The sequence below is a fragment of the Geotrypetes seraphini genome, chromosome 7, assembly GCF_902459505.1.
Source record: "Geotrypetes seraphini chromosome 7, aGeoSer1.1, whole genome shotgun sequence".
Lineage (NCBI taxonomy): Eukaryota > Metazoa > Chordata > Amphibia > Gymnophiona > Dermophiidae > Geotrypetes > Geotrypetes seraphini.
The window spans coordinates 48,928,675-48,947,733 of record NC_047090.1 but is presented as its reverse complement, the minus strand read 5'-3'; the positions used below and the strand labels follow the sequence as shown (position 1 = coordinate 48,947,733).

The following is a 19,059-nucleotide window of genomic DNA, read 5'->3' as shown; positions in this document are numbered from 1 at the left end:
GGGGAATAGATTTAAAGGTTTTAGTTCTGCCCAAACTGCACCCCCTTGCAGTATACTTGTGCAGATGTACATCTTTAAATACTGGTTTTCTGACATCAGGTTTTATATGTATATGATATAAACATGTAAATCGTGAATAGGGCTTCTAAAATAAAGACATTGCTGTTGAGAGTAATTCTAAAATTAATTTAGCCAAGCATAGTTATTACTAAGATTTGTTATTGCATAAGTAATAGGGGTGGGTTATATTATAGTTATCTTTTGTGCTCATTTACAACAGGACAGACTTCAACATTTATTATTTAATGTTTCCTAATTCAGCAGTGTTACTAAAAGCTTCAAATGGTCGATGCAATCATTTATGTATGTTCTATACATGCCATACCTTGTCTTCTTTAATATTAAACTCTAAAACCTTCTTAAATTTTTCTTGGGGGTTTTTTTTTTCTGTAGTGCTAAAGGAATTTCATTTTTTGCTGTTTCTGTTGGTCAAAATGCACACAAGAGGATCTTGTGTCTGTCTGACAGTTGTTCTGTGATGCTCCCTGGTGAAACTGAGGCTCTTTAAAGAATTAACCCCCAGAAAAACCTGGTTAAGAAAATCAGGCATAGTCAAGCTAAAAGCCATAAGACCAGAAAGTAAACACACCATATGCTGAAATGCAAGGAAAACATTTTGAAATACAAACTTTTGTCTAAGTCAAATTGAGCTCAAGGACAGGAAATGACGGGAAAGAGATGTTACCCTGCCCAACAGTGTCCTTCCTACTAGCCTGAGATTCTTCAATTCACATATAAGGAGCCTGTTACTAATGGTTAATGCATGCTATCTGCTGCCAGTCTATTTTATTCCAAGGGGACTTGCACTATTAGTAAATGAACCCTTAATTGGAAGAAAAGAAGGAATGGAATGTATTCATTTATCTTTATTTGATATGAGCAATACTTACAAATTAACCTCTCTTTTATGAAGCCGCATTAGGCTTTTTTTATTACTAGCCATGGCAGTAAAAGCTCCAACGCTCATAGAATTCCTATGAGCGTCGGAGCTTTTACCGCCATGGCCAATGATAAAAAAAATCCTAATTCAGCTTCATAAAAGGGGAGGTAAGTAAGATTTATTTGCAAATTTGAGTATCCCCACCCCCAATAAAGGTAATAGTATTCAAAAAATTTTCCGGTCTTATTATTGTAAATAAAGGACATCAAATGTTATATAAGCAATTATCTTTGATAGGCTAATTAACTGCAGTTATTACTTTATTGGAAAACAGGATTATTGCAATTATTAATCCAAATGTTTTTAATGATAATTTTTTATAACTATTTTAATAGTTATCACTTCATAAAGTTTTAATAACACTTTTTCTTTAAATATTTACATACATAATAATATTTGTGTGTGTGAAAAGCTCAGACCCAACAACCAAACTCTAGTGAATAAACACGGAGCCAGTTGTTAATGAGACCATCACAGCTGTTCACTGTCTCATTCCACCGCATACAGACATCTCTTTCAAATGCTAATAAAACAGCCTGTACTTATCTGAAGCGGTGGAGTTGCTGGGATCCGTCCCACAACTGCTCCGGTCTTGTAAACTTATGTGAATAGTGCTACTGCTGTCTCAAACTTCCCTCGACCCCCAACTCGAGTTTCACGAATTGGAGCTTCTTCAGGAGGGGACACTGCAACCAACATATACACCAATGAAATAAAATAAACTACCACTAAAGCTATCGTTAAAACCCTGTAGTGAGCTAACCAATCCACTGTTATAAAAACCAGATTTTACTAATCTTATCTTCACTCGGGAAGCAGTAGGTGCCTCCCCACACCGGTGCTGTGGCCATTTCATCTATTGCCAGTATATGTGGGTTACAGATGAGGTGACTATCCCTGATGCAGGGGGTAGAAGATTTGTATTGAAAACTGGCACTAATTGCTCTTCAGCAGCAATGGTTTACTGTATCATGTGCCTTTGTGGTAAAATGTATTTAAGGCACACGAGAAGAATCATCAAGATTAGGATTGTGGAGCATGTGAGTAACATATGTTGTAAAAGACAGACTGTCCCCATTGTATCCCATTGTATAGTGAGCGTATGATCTGACAGGAGATGTCAGCCAGTTATTACTTCGTCAAGAGCAAAGATTTATTTTTTTATGGCATACTTTGGTTCCCACTGGTTTTAATTATGAAATAGAGTGGTTCCAGCTTTGAGTTGCATATTTGTATTTTAAAGTTCCAGTGGGGCTTTGATGCCCCGCTGTTGGTTTCCTTGCTCTTGCCATGATTGGCTGTTTCAGGTTTGGTCTCTGTACAGCACCCCCCCTTTTTGGGAGTGTGTGCAAGAAGTCAGCATTTTCAGAATTTAAGCCGAGCTGTTCTGCACCTGTGTTTGTCATCTTTTCCTTTGCTATCAGTTAGTTCGGGTGGGAGTCCCGCAAACGGGTGAGCTCAATAAACATTATATTAACAATATGAATGAAGATAAGATTAGTAAAATCTGGTTTTTATAACAGTGGATTGGTTAGCTCACTACAGGGTTTTATCGGTAGCTTTAGTGGTAGTTTATTTTATTTCATTGGTGTATATGTTGGTTGCAGTGTCCCCTCCTGAAGAAGCTCCAATTCGTGAAACTCGAGTTGGGGGTCGAGGGAAGTTTGAGACAGCAGTAGCACTATTCACATAAGTTTACAAGACCGGAGCAATTGTGGGACGGATCCCAGCAACTCCACCGCTTCAGATAAGTACAGGCTGTTTTATTAGCATTTGAAAGAGATGTCTGTATGCGGTGGAATGAGACAGTGAACAGCTGTGATGGTCTCATTAACTGGCTCCGTGTTTATTCACTACAGTTTGGTTGTTGGGTCTGAGCTTTTCACACACACAAATATTATTATGTATTTAAATATTTAAAGAAAAAGTGTTATTAAAACTTTATGAAGTGATAACTATTTTTTTCTATTAAGATAAAGATCACTCAAGTGAAATAGAGTTTTACATATTTTTTGAGTGATAATTATTAAATAAATTTTGAGCAGTCTAGTTTGTGAAATATTTATAGGAAGTTACTGTCCTGTATTTTGAGCAATGTGTTAGAATCAATGAAACATTTTATTATTATTATGCTTGTTATTAGAAATATATCTTATTCAGATCTGATTTTGTATGTATGTATATATACATACATATATATATATATATATATATATATATACACACATACATTACATGATAGATTTCTATTCCGCCATTACCTTGCGGTTCAAGGCGTGTGTGTGAATTTTTGACGATGGTTTTAGGAAGGTTCAGTACAAAAATCTTCCTTATTAAAAAGAGATACATGTATTTTTCCAGATCTTACTGCACACGTTTCTTATAAATACTGTACAAATGTTTTGGTTTTTGTTAATTGGTTTATTTAAATTTTGAGTGTGAATTGCCTGGAAGTTTCTTTATTTCACCGTACAGTCCAAATTTTTTGTTTCCCACACATTCTTTCCTAGGCATAAATCTTCCAATCAGACTTTTAAAATTTTACTCTGAGATGAAATACAAATAATCTAGGCCACACCTGTGGGTTCCCATGATCGGGGACATACACACAACCATACCACTTCTGACATGTATGTTTATTTAGGTTCAAATTTCTCATTTCCCACAATGCCTCAGTCTGCTCATCTTATTTTTATACTAACGATGGACTCAATAAGTTGGATATGCTTCCTTGTTTCTGCTTTTCCATTTTTTGCTTTTTTTCCTTTCTTTTCTTCTTGTTGTTTCCTTCTCACTCTTATATGCTTTTGTCCTTTGCTTGTCTTTTTTTCTTTCAACCCAACTTTTCCTCTCCATTTCCCTCTCCTGCCTTCCCTGTCCTTTCTTTACCCTTCGTTTTGATCCCTTTGAAGTTGAGTCCAATGCTGGAACACCACGTCGTAGACCTCTCTCCTTCTGCCCTTGCTGTACCCATGAAGGTAATGTAACCTCAAGCAAGCCTTCCCCTTGCCAGTTGAGTTGTCATAGCTAAAGTGTTGTGAGCTATTGACAAAAGAACTTAGCCCACCAAGTCCCAATGGCTGCTACTGCTATCTTTCTTTTCTGGACATTCAGCATCCTCATTAACAAGATCATACAAAATGTATGAGTATGTGTTGATTTTTATAAGGTACAGTATCCTTTTTCCTGCTGAAAGTGGGGTGGGAGAAATAAATATAAGATCCAGGGGCATTATTTAGTAGTAATGTGTCCCTTAGTTCACTTTCAGCTTTTGTTCTGTCCTAAAGGGGGGAGTATTTTTTCCCAGCACTTGATTTTATTTGTAGTTTAAAGGAATACTGTGTCTTTGCAAGACCATTGCAAAACATCATTTGACATAATATAATCTTCATGATGCTTGTTGAGTGCATTTTGAGTTTGATTAATCAATCTGCAGTGACAGAGAAGAATTGCCATTGCAGAGGCATGGGAGTGAAGGTGGAATGTAAGCACATATAACCAAACTAACCTCTTGTTCTGCTCTTGATAGCGTACTGGGCTGGGTTTTTTTTCACCCTTCCCTTCCCAGATTCTTCTGCTTATTATTGGCTGTAGCTCTTTGCATAGGTCACTAACAGCTTTGATTGACTGTTCTCTTATTTTAGTTGTTTCTGTTCTCTGCATTTTATATTGAAAAACCCATCTCAACATACTGGAAAGGAGAAACCTTCCAGTATTTATGACTATACTGCATTTAGACATTTTGCATGTTTTAAAATGTTCATTTCTCATTGGCACATTGTGCAGAGATGCTCAGAAACCTGATGCTTGAAAGAAATGTTTGGAACTAGGACAGTTATTAGAGGAGATCTGTAAGGACCAAATCTAAAGTTCTTGGTTGAGGAATAAATGAAGGAGGAATCTGTTGCCATGTATTCCCCTAAGTCAGGGGTGTCCAATGTCGGTCCTCGAGGGCCGCAATCCAGACGGGTTTTCAGGATTTCCCCAATGAATATGCATTGAAAGCAGTGCATGCAAATAGATCTCATGCATATTCATTGAGGAAATCCTGAAAACCCGACTGGACTGCGGCCCTCGAGGACCGACATTGGACACCCCTGCCCTAAGTATTGCTTGCCCTGGTCTGTTTTAAGAAGGCAGAATTAAAGTCTTGCATTAGGAATAGACCCTAATCATAGATTGTCTAGATAAAACAAAAGCTTTAGCACTACAATTTTGTCAAGTAGCAGAGATTATTTAAACTATTTAGTTACACTGAATAACATCTCATGGTAGAAAATATATTATCTTTTCTTGCTTAAGAAGAAGGATTGTTAAATTTAAGCCTGAATTTGCCGATCACGTGTCAATCACATGATGGCACTGTAGTGAAAATTGCACCTCCGGGACAGATGGGTGCCAGAAATGTAGGCCAGGGTTTTCCAGGCCTACACTTATGGCACCTATCTATACCATGAATCACATCTGTGTAGGTACTTTATGGCACATAACGCCTCTTCTGGCATTAGCCACACTCACAGTTGGCACTAAGCATGTAGGCATGATTCCAGCACCTTTTATTTAGGCGCCGGTAAGCACTTTAATTATATCATTTTAAATGGTGTTTCTCAATTAACTTAGGTGCTATTTATAGAATATCCCCCTTAGTGATTTATCTCTGTTAATTTTATCCGACATCTCTTTATAGTATAAGAAATATCCCTCAGGGCACCTCTTCATTTATTATATGAGCATATTTTATAAATTTGTTCTTTGTATTGAAAGCTATTTGAGCAAACATTGCTTCCGTTTGAACAGCTGTAAATATTGTTTCCATGTACAGGCTGGCACAATACCCAGACTAAGGGGTGAGATCTAACAGTCAAGTAGTCTTGAGCCCCTGAAAGTCTCCGAATGATTTTGAAAGGGATATATGATTTTTCAGGTATTGTAGTACTAAAGCCAGTGTAAATAACATTAGATGTTTTAATTACCACTATTTCTGGAATGTGGCTAGTATAGAATTTTTAAAGTATTTATTTATTTAAAAAAAAAATTTATACATCACCTAAACCTAGGTAATTTAAGTATATTTTATAGAAATCACAAAATATGATCACATGCGTTTCCAGTCACAATGCTGTGTTAGAAATCTCACAACAACTGGAACCCTATGGACCTTGTTGTCAATAAAGTCCAAACTATACTCCAAAAGAAAATTGGCCAGCACTCTAATTCTCCTGGAGAAAATGTTTGAAATAAAAAGATTTTAAATGAAAAACTTTTTTAAAATGATGGACATCAGTATGAGCCTTTCTGATAGCACACGGGGGATAAAGGCTCAGGCAGTAACTCATTGTATAATAACTAGCACCAGACATAAGTCTGAATAAGAACTGCCTCATACATCATATTGTCCTGTTTTGTGTATAGTCAGAGTATATACTTTAAATACTTACAAGCATTTGTTCCAGGAGAAAAAACACAAAAAAATGAAAAAAATACTAAAACAAAAAATGAATAAATTGTCTCCCAAGATGTGATGAAATAAAGTGCTGAGAATTATAAAGTGCTAGAAGTGAATCTTGAAAAACTTTAGGGAAAGTTGTAAGTTAAAGTGCGAGTGCAAACACTGAAAAACATATCAGATTGAAGCAGTACTATAAACTCTATCTTGCTACCAAATAATCCATAAGTGTAAAAAACCGTTCATATTAAAGTTGGTAGTGAAGTAAAAAATCTAAATTGAATAAATTCATGTAGTTCATAAATATATTTCGTAAAATTTATAAGAATCAAAAATAGTTCATGCAATTAAGGGTTCATGTTGTCTATAACAGTTCATAAAGTTGTATAATGCATTTCATCCAAGACTGCTTGTACCCAAACACTAAACTTGAATACTTAGCTCAGTTTTTGTTAGAAATATATGTTGCCTGTAGAACTCTCCACTCGACAGAGCTCCGTTTCGCCACCTTCTTCAGGAGCGGGGATTACTGAAAAATGTTAGTCGTAAGGGCGACAGACCACTATTAAAGCCGTCAGCACCATCCACCAAGGCGTGTAAGAATCAAACTATCGCATTAGAGGAAATCAAAATTGCCATTTCATTTTCCAAATTCAATGATAAACTAAATGAAAATGTGGTTTGATAGAACTATTAGGGATAATATTCAATTTTTATTTAAACGTGAAAGTTTGAGATTTTAACTAATACATTGACTTTATGCCACATAGAAATTCATGAGTGAATGCAATATATGCAAATATATCTTTAAAAAGAAGAAAAATACTGCCATTGTTATTGTAAGGTTATGTGCAATGGGTTTTGATACAAAATGACTTGATTAGATTGAAATTTTTATAGCACTAAAATTTGTGAACTATATATAGACTTATATCTTTGCTATTTAAAAGGTGTACTAATGATTGACAAGCGCTAAATGCCAGTGCAGCCTGTTAAACATCTATGGGCTGCCTGATACTTAATGCACACTAATTCGTTAGCGTGCCTTAGGAAAAGGACTCCTAAGTGTTAATGGATAAGGTGCTTACATCATCTAACCATTAGTACTCTAGTACCTGAAAAAAGCTCCTATAGAGCAGTGGGTCCCAACTTGTTTTAGTGACTCCATAGCCAGTTAGATTTTCAGGATATCCCGAATGAATATGCACGAAAGAGATTTATGTAGACTAGAGATTTAGAGGCCCTGTTATAAAACTGTGTTTAAAAAAATTGTAGTTATTATGCATTAATTACAAAAATTAATACATGGTAATTGCAGATCCTCTGCAACAGTTGTTAAGAGCATTTCCATCATCATAGCAGAGAAAAAACATTAACTTTATTTCAGAAAACATAGATCTGTGTTATCTTTTGCAGTAACAGTTAATGTGTGGTAAGTTAAGTTTGTGATCTGCAAGGTGCAAGCCATGCCTAGTGCCCATCCCTTTCTACACATTAAAGGTAATTCTTTAAAGGAATGCCTATTTTTAGGTGCTAAGAATACATATACATGCATAGGTGAGGAAATGCCAAAATTCTAGCCATATGCTATTCTGTAAAATGGTGTCTAATTGTGATGCTGCATAGTTTGACAATGGAATACGCATGGGCAGAGTGTGGGCCAAGCAGACAGTTAAACATATAAATTATAAAATAAGTTAAAACATTTTTTAGCTGTCTAGGTCATTGGCTCTATGGCTGATGTATGTGTTCATGCCTAAAATATGTGTGCATGTGCCCTGCTGCTCTAGTATTCTATAAAGAAAAATAGTGGCCTTCTTTCCTTTATAGGATAGGCTGATATCTAGTTACTAGTACTTCAAGACTACCACAAGGGGTCATCTGTACCATTTTGGAACCCAAAGCCAGGTGGTACGGGAGCAGAGGGAGAGCATTCCCACCCCTTGCCAAACAAGGACTAGGGATTACTCCCAGGTAAGGCCTGGGGGTGCAAGAAAGGTTGTCTTGGGAAACCGTGTTGGGGAAGTGTAGAAGGATTGGATGTGGAGATAATGAGAGTAAAGGATTTGGATTTGGGAATCAGATGTGGGAATCAAGGGGTGCGGGTATCACTGTTGCAGGTGTCTGCCAAGGCATGTAATATGGTGTGTCTGGTAATTACAGGACAGATGCTGGGCATGCTCCCTGCATTTACCACACATTTACCCCTAAATTTCAAGTCACTGCAGTGACATTTACTGCAGTTGTGCACTAACACCACATACTAATTTTCACATAAAGAGAGCAATTCTATAATTTAGTGCCTCCATATAGGCACTCCGAGGGTATGAGGTAGAACCCTATTATATAACGAAACCTAGGCATTATTGTAGAATGCAAGCATAACCCACTGTTACTCCATCTATAGAGCTGACATAAATGTGAGCCCCACCCCCTTGGTAAGTTACAGTAGTCCTACCTATGTCCCACCTATGCTCTGCACCTGTGTATATCCCCTTATGGTAAACTAGAGTCACTCTGGATAAAGATTCCTGGACGAAAAGAAGCAGACACTCAAATTGGACTTTATTATCGACCCCCGGGACAGACCGAGGAAACAGACAATGAAATGATGGAGGAAATTACTCAGAGAAGTAAATCGGGAAATACAACGATCATGGGGGACTTCAACTTTCCGGGGATCAACTGGAAATTGGCAACGTCAAACTGCGGCAGGGAGTTAAAGTTCCTTGAAATGTTAGGTGATTGCTTCCTTGAACAAATGGTAAGAGATTCGACAAGAGGAAATGCAATCCTGGACTTGGTCATAAATGGCATTGCTGGAAGGGCAGCAGATGTAGAAGTTACGGTCCCTCTAGGGACAAGCGATCACAATATGATCAAATTTACCATTGGTATCGGAAAGGGGAAACCAATCAAGACTAAAACCACGACCTTCAACTACAAAAAAGGAAATTATGACAGCATGAGAACGATGGTTAGAAAACGGATAAAGAAGGGCATAGCAGACATCCAAACAGTTGAACAAGCATGGTCTCTACTGAAAAACGCCATCACAGAAGCACAGAATCTACACATTCCGAGGATATCCAAAGGAAGGAGTAAAAAGAAAAATGGTGAACCAGCTTGGTTATCCAAAGAGGTAAAAGCTGCAGTGAGGGAGAAGAGGAACTCGTTTAAAAAATGGAAACGAGAAAAAATGATGGAAGCCTGGAACTGTCATAAAATCGACCAAAAAAAGTGTCATAAAGTGGTAAGAGAAGCTAAAACAGTCTATGAGGAGAGGATAGCGCAGGAAGATAAAAACTTCAAGCCCTTTTTTAGATATATAAAGGGAAAGAAACCAGCAAGAGAAGCGATAGGCCCTCTCGACGATCATGGAAAGAAAGGGTCAATTAAAGAGGACAAATAGGTTGCCGACAGGTTAAATTCATTCTTTGCCTCAGTCTTCACAAAGGAGGACACTTCAGTAATACCAGACACAGGGAAGATATTCACCGGGGCCACAGAGGAAAGCCTAACAACAGTGAAGGTGACGTTGGACATGATTTACTTCCAGATTGACAAACTAAAGAACGACAAATCCCCTGGACCGGATGGAATTCACCCGAGAGTATTAAAGGAACTTAAGGAGGAAATTGGCGAACTATTACAAACAGTGGCTAACATGTCAATTAGAACTGGACAAATACCAGAAGACTGGAGGATAGCAAATGTCATCCCAATTTTCAAAAAAGGATCAAGAGGGGATCCTGGAAACTACCGACCTGTGAGCCTCACATCGGTTCCAAGGAAAATAATTGAAACACTAATCAAAGAGAACATTGTACAACACTTGGAAGACCACAATCTAATAAGGGATAGTCAACATGGCTTCAGGAAAGGGAAATCATGTTTGACAAATTTACTACAATTCTTTGAGAAAGTGAACAAACACATGGATAGTGGAGAACCAGTGGATATAATTTACTTGGACTTTCAGAAAGCGTTTGACAAAGTCCCTCATGCAAGGCTTATGAAGAAACTACTAAGCCATGGAATAGGAGGAGAAGTACACAGATGGATCGGCAAATGGCTTGATAACAGAAGGCAGCGGGTTAGCATAAATGGGAAATTCTCGGATTGGGAGAATGTGACTAGCGGCGTGCCCCAGGGCTCGGTTCTTGGGCCTATCTTGTTCAATATTTTTATAAACGACCTGGAAGAGGAAACAACATGCAATATAATAAAGTTTGCAGATGATACAAAACTATGTCGGGCGATTGGCTCTCAAAGGGACTGCGAGGACCTGCAGAAGGATCTGAACATGCTGGAAACGTGTGCGATAAAGTGGCAGATGAACTTTAACATAAACAAATGCAAGGTGATGCATCTAGGAAAGAAAAACAAGGAACATGAGTACTGGATGTTGGGGGTGAAGTTAGCAAAAAGCGAACAGGAAAGGGATTTGGGGGTACTGATTGACAGTACCCTAAAACCATCGGCACAATGTGCGGCAGCGGCGAAGAAAGCGAACAGGATGTTGGGCATAATTAAGAAGGGGATTACGAGTAGAACGGAAGAGGTCATAATGCCACTTTATAGAACAATGGTCCGATCGCACTTAGAATACTGTGTCCAACACTGGTCTCCATACCTTAAAAAGGATATAACTCTGCTGGAAAAAGTGCAGAGGCGAGCCACGAAACTTATCAAAGGAATAGAAAATTTGACCTACAAAGATCGACTCAGGAAGCTGGGGCTGTTTACTCTTGAGAAGAGAAGACTGAGAGGGGATTTGATAGAGACTTTTAAAATATTAAAAGGATTTGATAAAATAGACCAAAAAGAAGCATTACTGAAATATTCTGATGTGACACAGACAAGAGGACATAGACTGAAACTGAGTAGCAGTAGGTTTAAGACAAATGTCAGGAAATTCTGTTTCACACAGCGCGTGGTGGGTGCTTGGAATGCACTCCCGGAGGAGGTTGTGGAAGAGACTACTGTTCTGGGATTCAAACGCAAGTTGGATGCACACCTTCTTACATATCATATTGAGGGATATGGTAAATCCGGGTCTCCAAAAAGGAGTACCTAAATGGGCCGCCGCGTGTGCAGATCGCCGGACTAGATGGACCTCGGTCTGATCCGGTGAGGGCGTTTCTTATGTTCTTATGTTCTTATCCCCGTTGCAATGCAATAAACCTTTCCATTTTATAAATATGGCATAAAGAGTTCCACCAGAAGTTATAATTTAATCTCCTCCAATCCTTCCAATTATATGTAATTTGCTGAATGGCAACACCAGTCATTATAAGTAGTAATTTATTATTATTTGCAGAAATCTGACTCTGCTCTCATTTCCATGCCAAATATCACAGTTTCATAGGATAATAGGACCATTTTACTTTTATGTGGATGATTTTATTTTATGTGGATGATATTAGTGTACCTTTGGAACTTTGACATTTTCAAATAAAGTCCATTTAGGAATATTGTCATTCTGGGGCTGGGGCTCTTTTCCCTGGAAAAGCGGAGACTTAGAGGGGACATGATAAAAACTTATAAGATCATGAAAGGTAGAGAGAAGGTAGAGAGGGACAGATTCTTCAGACTAGCGGGGGCAACAAAAAGAGGGCATTCAAAAAAATTGAAAGGAGACAGATTCAGAACAAATGCTAGGAAGTTCTTCACTCAGAAGGTGGTGGACACCTGGAATACGCTTCCAGAGGAGGTGGTAGGGCAGAGTATGATTTTGGGTTTCAAGATGGGATTGGATGATTTCCTGAAGGAAAAGGGGATTGAAGGGTATAGATAGAGGGTCATTATACAGGATATTAAATGATTAGGGAATATAATGTTTTAGGTAAAAGATCACTTACAGGTCATGGACCTGGGGGGGACTGCCACGGGAGCAGAATGCTGGGCATGATGGACCCATGGCCTGACTCGGCAGAGGTGATGCTTATGTTCTTTTGGTTTCCCCTTTTTACAAAGCCACGGAAGCAATTCTCCCACAGCAAATGTACCCAAAGCCCATAGGAATTGAATGGACTTTGGAGCATTTGCTATGGGAAAATCACTACTGCAGCTTTGTAAAAGGGGCCCTAAGAGCAGCCATTTTCAGAACACTGTCACAAATATGGAGTAAAGTCTGATTGGCTTAAGTAGTCTGAATATTTTTTCATAACTTCATTGTTTAAAAAAATTTAAAAAAAACAATTGCATCCAGTGTGCTAGCAGTAATTTAGTACTCTCATGTTAATATGGCTGCTTTTTTAAAGAATTTCAAAACTAGTGAACTAAGAGTTTACTAATGAAAACTATAGAAGTTTCTCTTTCTTCAAAGGAAAAACATTAACGTAGTAAATGACGGCAGATAAAGACCCAATTGGTCCATCCAGTCTGCCCAACTATACACTCTCTATGTTCAATTAGTATCCCTTTCATTTCTTTTGTTGTTTTTTTTTAAGAATCGTTTTTTTATTTTAATATACCCTAATAGCATATATATCCTCTATAATAAAACCCTAAGCGCGCATGCGCACTTACAACTGCATGTTCCCTGCCGCCGTGGAGCGGCTTGCGGCGTTGAGAGCAACGGCAGGAGGGTATCTGAGGTGCTGCGAGGCGTCTGGCTGCTACTGTTGCACAGGGAAGTGGAGAGGGAGAGGGAAAAGGGCCTGCTTTGGGGGGAGGTGTGTGCTGGGGGGCCAAAAAGAGATAGGCAATGGGCCAGCGAGACAGAGCGACAGACAGAAAAAAGGGGAGGGGGAGAGGGAAAAGGGGCTGCTTTGGGGGGAGAGGTGTGCTGGGGGGCAGGCAGCAATCTTTGCTTGGGGGGCCAGAGAGAGATAGGCAGTGGACAAGGGGGAGAGAGAGAAAGACAGACAGTGGCTAAGGAGACAAAGAGACAGAAAGAAAGACAGACAAACATATCTTTCTAGCACCCGTTAATGTAACGGGCTTAAAGACTAGTAAGGAAATAAATCTCTTCTAACAATATTGTACAGTCTTTGAACACAACTGCATACAGTAATTGCAATTTTTCTTGCAGTTTCCTGTAGTGTTCCATGATTGTTTAAAATAATGTAATACTTGCTGATGTGACCAATATACAATTCCATGCATTTCTAGGAGTCTTGGGGAGGGGGAGAGTTAATATAATTTTTATTGGGGAGTGGAGGAGTGGCCTTGTGGTTAGGACTGCAGCCTCAGCACCCTGAGGTTGCAGATTTAATTAAAGTCCAGCACTGCTTCTTATGACCCTGGGCAAGTCACCTACCACTCCACTGCCCCAGGTACTTTAGTCAGATTGTAAGCCCATTGGCTATAAGTGGTATATAAATAATAAAATAAATACAACAGTAACTTTTTTGTGTGTGGTTTTCCAAATATCACCCCACAATACGTGCTCTATGCAGCAGAGCCATGCACAAAAGTATTTCACATGTCTGTTGGAACTTCCTCCAATGGGTAAGATAATTCCAGCCAGCCTTGTGATGTGCCATGATCATTATGCATACAGCAGCAGCAGATTCAACCACTGAGTTTTATTGGGGAGAATAATACTTAGCCATTGTAAAAGGCTCTTCTGGCCAACAAGATATGTTTGATCGTGTTCTGTTTGGGCACAGCAGTGTCATAATAATCAAAAATTAAACTTTTGTTGAAGGCAGAGATGAAAGCCAATATCAGTTTGTTAAAACTTTATTGGAGGCTTCATCCAGATATGCTGGAACATAGGATAAGACCAGAACATGTGGCCTAAATTTGCTTCCTGTTCCATACATTTTAAGCATGGATTGCTTTGTTCCACCCCCATTAAAAATGGCCCTTTGGTCCTGGGAATTTTGTTTATTTTTCTCATATTAAGGTGCAAGACAGCCCCAGTGATATGGACTAGATCAGTAGTAAAGTTTTATTTCAGCTTATTTCTTTATGTAACATTGTGATGTACCTAAATTTTGTTATTTATGTAACAAATGGAAATAAAGTAAATTTTTTTTTAAATGTCCTTTGGAATGAGAGAGCTCTATAAAGAAATTTATATTGCTGTTCTCTACAAATCATGGAGGTCAATTTTAACAAAGGTTTGCAGATTAATTCTCATAGTAAATCCACTGCGATCGGTGTCTCTAGGTTTCTATTTCAAGCATCAGCTTGCTTTTGAAAGTTTAAAGGTGGCAAGTCAGCTCTCAGAACTTTAAAATAAAAGGACACTCAATGTGTTATTACCCAACAAATACACATCAATGAAAAAACTTGCACAAGCAGTTGAATCATCAGTTAAGGCTGCAGCAGATAGCAAAGAGACATAGGGACTCAATTTCAAAGCACTTAGCCATAAAAAATGCCAGATTCTTAAAAACATGACAGAGAGACTCCCGCCAAAAGGAATAGTTCAGTCTATCCCAGTTTTTCCAGTTCCTTAGAATAAGCTGTATGGCAACCCCTGTCATAATAAATAGAAGTTTATTATTATGGGATGATATTTGGCTTTTAGCTCTCATCATAGTGCCAAATAGCACAGTATCATATGTTAGTGCCACTCATCTGACACACCTGAGATAACAGTCAAAGGCTGCGCAATCCCAAGCCACCTCAGTCCCTAGGCCGTGTCAGGTGAGTTAGAGACAATCGTGCTCTCTTGCCATTTCACAAATATTGTTGTAAACTTTTACCAATGATTTTATCATGTTTAGCAGATAACAAAACAGGTAACATCTGAAACACATAAAGCCACTGAGGCACCAACACCATATTATACAATGCTATTTTTCCCATTAAGGAAAGTGAATATACCCTCCAGTTCTTGTTGCATGGAATTTACAAGGGGGTCTATATTTAAAGCAGAAAGGTCAGGGGAGATAGAAATACCCAAGTATGTAAGAGTCCCCGGAGCCCATGCAAGGGGAAAATCTCCCTGCCACGCAGTCTGCACCTCTGGAGATAAAGGCAATACCAGGGATTTCTGTTTGTTTAATACTATGCCCGAATACATACTATACTCATCTAACAAGTCCAATGCTCTGGGTAGGAATAGTTCTGGCTCCCCCGGGGTCAACAAAAGGTCATCTGCATACACCAATACCCGCAATTGGGAATCACCCTCCGGAAACCCCTGCAATTCATCATCATGCAATATCGTACGCAGGAAAGGGTCCAAATAAAGAAGAAATAGAAGAGGGGATAGTGGACTGCTCTGTCTAGTGCCCCTAGCAATCGGGAAAGCAGATGTACGGGTGCCATTCATTAAGAATACAAGCTGTTGGGTCTGTGTAAAGCAAGTGAACCATCTCAAATAACCTCTCAAAACCCCCTTAAGGCCTGCATCCCATGACCTCTGCATAGCAATAAGTAATCGACGTACATTCAGTACTGAGTGACGATGTACAAATCCAACTTGTTCTGAGACAATCAGGGTAGGCAACAGTAGTGCCAGCCGATTGGCCAATATTTTATCCAAAATTTTGATGTCAACATTGATTAAAGAGATCAGCCGGTAAGATTCAATATCCATCTCAATTTTGCCCGGTTTAGGTATTAAGAGTTATAAACGCTCTCATCAGCCACGAGAGCCACTGAATAGTAAGCCTCCAAAGGGCCACAAAGGGAAACTTATAAAACTCAGGGGAAAATCCATCCAGACCTGGGGAAGTGCCGCTTTTAAGCTGTTTAACCGCCACTTGAAGTTCCTTCCCCTGTATAGGGCGATTCAATTGAAGAGGGTCTGAAGAAGACAAACGGGGAACCCCAGCTTCAACCAAATAATCATTGACATCTGGTCCCCCATGGGGGACCGCCAAGGCATTAAAGTCTTTATAGTATGTTAAAAAACTATCCACTATGTCAGCCGTAGAGGTCATTCCTTACCAGTTTTGAGCAGGAGACGAGGAATGTAGCAATTAGGACGCCGGGGTCTCGTCAAGTTCGCCAAAAGCCGACCCAATTTATTCCCAAATTTATAGTAACGGAATCTGGAATAGTGAAGATATCTCTGAGTGCGTTCGTGTAATCAAGTGTTCAGGGCAACCTGTGCTGCCATCATGGCCTCCCGAGATTGAGGAGAAGGATGAGCAATATGTGTTCGTTTCAGTTTTTTATATTCTCTCTCTAAGTGTAATAGCCCCCGGGAAAGTCGTTTTCTCTGTGCAATGACATAGGAGATAATGTCCCCCTAGAGGACCGACTTGGCCGCCTCCCAAAACAAAAGCGGAGTGTCCTGGTATTGTGAGTTAAAGGCAACATAGTTCTCCCATTTCTGTGTAAGGTATTGAGTGAAGTCTGAATTATTGACTAAATACAATGGAAATTTCCAGGTCCCTCTGTAAAACTTTCATCACCCCTCAAAATGTCAACCCAAGTAGGACAAAGATCAGACACTGACAGGGGACCTACCGCGGAAGATTGGACCTGGGACAAATTATGCATCGACTATATTCTGACCTTGACTGCTTAAGTCCCTCTCTGTAGAATGTAAAAGTCACCAAGGATTAATCAGATCCAACGTATCACAAAGAAACAGAATACCCCTTGTTAAACTAAATTTCTGAGAGGAACCCGGGCCCGTTCTATCTAAATCTGGGTCGAGTACCTGGTTAAAGTCTCCCAGTAGGGGCAGGGGGTTAGCTTGGTCCCGAAGACCCACTCGAGCCAATGAGGTAAAGAAAGAGTGATCATATTGGTTAGGTGCATAGACAGCCAACATATTAAAAGAGTGCCCGGTCATAGTTACCTTACATAATAAGGTTCTCCCCAAGGAATCCCTATATATTTGTTCCACCTTGCCCGGGAACCCCTTACGTACCAAAAGAACCACTCCCGCCTTCTTATTCGGGGAAGAAGCATAAAACACCTGGCCCACCCATCCACTTAGCAACTTGGCATGTTCTGCATTGGTCAATCTGGTCTCTTGCAGACAGGCCAAGTCCGCTTTATGATGTTGGAGATGTTGAAAGATTTTACTTCGTTTTACAGGAGAGGTAATTCAACACACATTCCAGGACAATATGCGAAAGGTCTTAGCACTCATTAAACAGTAAGATAAAATGCACATGCCCAGCCCATCTAATGAACTCTCTCAGGCTCCCAGCCATGCCTAAGAGAAGGAACAGGAAATCCCACACACAGAAAATACACAAGCTTATACAGTCAGACACCCCTAAATACACTGGAATGGGAAAAGCAAAAACCCTCAGTGCTTCCCTCACCCTCCAAACCTCCCCATTCCCCACACAACTATCCCCAAACACCCCCAAATCCCTCTCAATTCCCCCCCCCCAACCGTTTGCATGGCTTTCCAAAAATCCACCAGGCCCTAGGGAAGCATATCACGACACTAAGGCCTTCAGTGCCCTGTCCTCAAAAATGAGTAAACTAATAATTCTAGAGAATTGCTATGAAAAAAGTAAGCAAAACAAAGTCAACCACCAATACCATCGAGATCAACAATTTGCAGAAAAAGTTCAAGTGAGGAGTGAAGAAGGCGGCTCCAAACGATTGATAAACTCTCCCGCTAAATCCACAGAGTCAAACACATTCCACTTTCCGTTTTGTTGAATTTTTTAAATGGCTGGATAAAGAAACATAAAACTACATTTCTTCTCCACTAGTTTAGCACAGAAAGGATGAAAAACTTTCCGTTTTTCCATCAACGCAGCTGAATAATTCTGTCCAAACCGCAGCGGAGTAGCCTCGTAAGCCAGCAATTCTCGTTTGGCACGGTAGGCCTGAAGGATTTCTACCTTGTGGCAATAGTTGTGAAGCTTGCCAATGATCACTCTAGGGCGTTGTTCTGCTCCAGTACGAGATCCCACCTGATGCACCCGCTCAAACAGGGTCGATCCCAAGGAAGCCGGCATCGGAAGTTCACTGGCCAGCCACGACTCCATCACCGAAATAAGCACAGTCAGCAATTATTTCTGGTAGGCCAATAAAACGCAGGTTTCCACAGCGCGAGCGGTTCTCCAGATCCTCTGGTTTGTCTTGACAGGTACGTAACTGTGTTGTAAGCGTTTCCACCTCGGACTCCATTGCCGTAGCCCCATCCTCCACCGCGGGGTCGGTGACACAAGTGGAATTATCCTCCAGCAGCGATTCCAGTTTAGTGAGCTGGGTCGAAATTTGCTCCATGCATGGGGCCCTAAGCCTGTAAAATAACTTGCTGGAGCTCCATTAGCATGGCAGGAGTAAACACTAGGCTGTCTGCTCGAGGCACATCCGCCATTTTGCTTCACCTGTTTTCCCCTTCTCCCAATCTTTTTTAGCTGTTTTAGAGGATATAGCAGTAGATTTTGCCAAAAATGTGTCCATGCAAGAGCAAGCACTAATGCTGAAAAAGGTGGTCAAAAAACTCACGTATAATCTCTTAGGAAAGCAAGGAGGAGGACTCTGGAGCTGGCACAACGTGCTAATAACCAGCTCACAGCATCATGTGATCTCCGTACACATTTTTTTACCCAATCGGCTCACATATGTCATCACATTTTACAAGCGCCGCATCAGCACCACAAGCAGGATGCATTACGTCTCGCGGCTGCCACACTCTGCTCCGATGAGACGTCCTTCATGCAGATGGTGGGGAAGCGGGTGGGGGTGGCCGCTCTCTAGACTCCTCCAGGGTCTTGCC

The 19,059-nt window shown here is 39.9% G+C and overlaps 1 protein-coding gene across 16 annotated transcripts in view; it reads left to right on the top strand.

Moving 5' to 3' along the window:
- MICAL3 (microtubule associated monooxygenase, calponin and LIM domain containing 3) overlaps positions 1-8,252 on the top strand; it is a 711,269-nt gene extending 703,017 nt beyond the window's left edge. For 7 of the 16 annotated variants that reach the window (XM_033950891.1, XM_033950892.1, XM_033950893.1 and 4 more), the window contains one exon: positions 3,913-4,871. In XM_033950891.1, coding sequence (XP_033806782.1) covers positions 3,913-4,031 — 119 coding nt within the window. In that variant the 3' untranslated portion in view covers positions 4,032-4,871. Of the gene's footprint in view, positions 1-3,912; positions 4,872-5,822 lie in introns of those variants that run through there. The other 9 variants (XM_033950900.1, XM_033950907.1, XM_033950902.1 and 6 more) reach the window with 3 other exon arrangements.
- Positions 8,253-19,059: the final 10,807 nt, after the last annotated feature.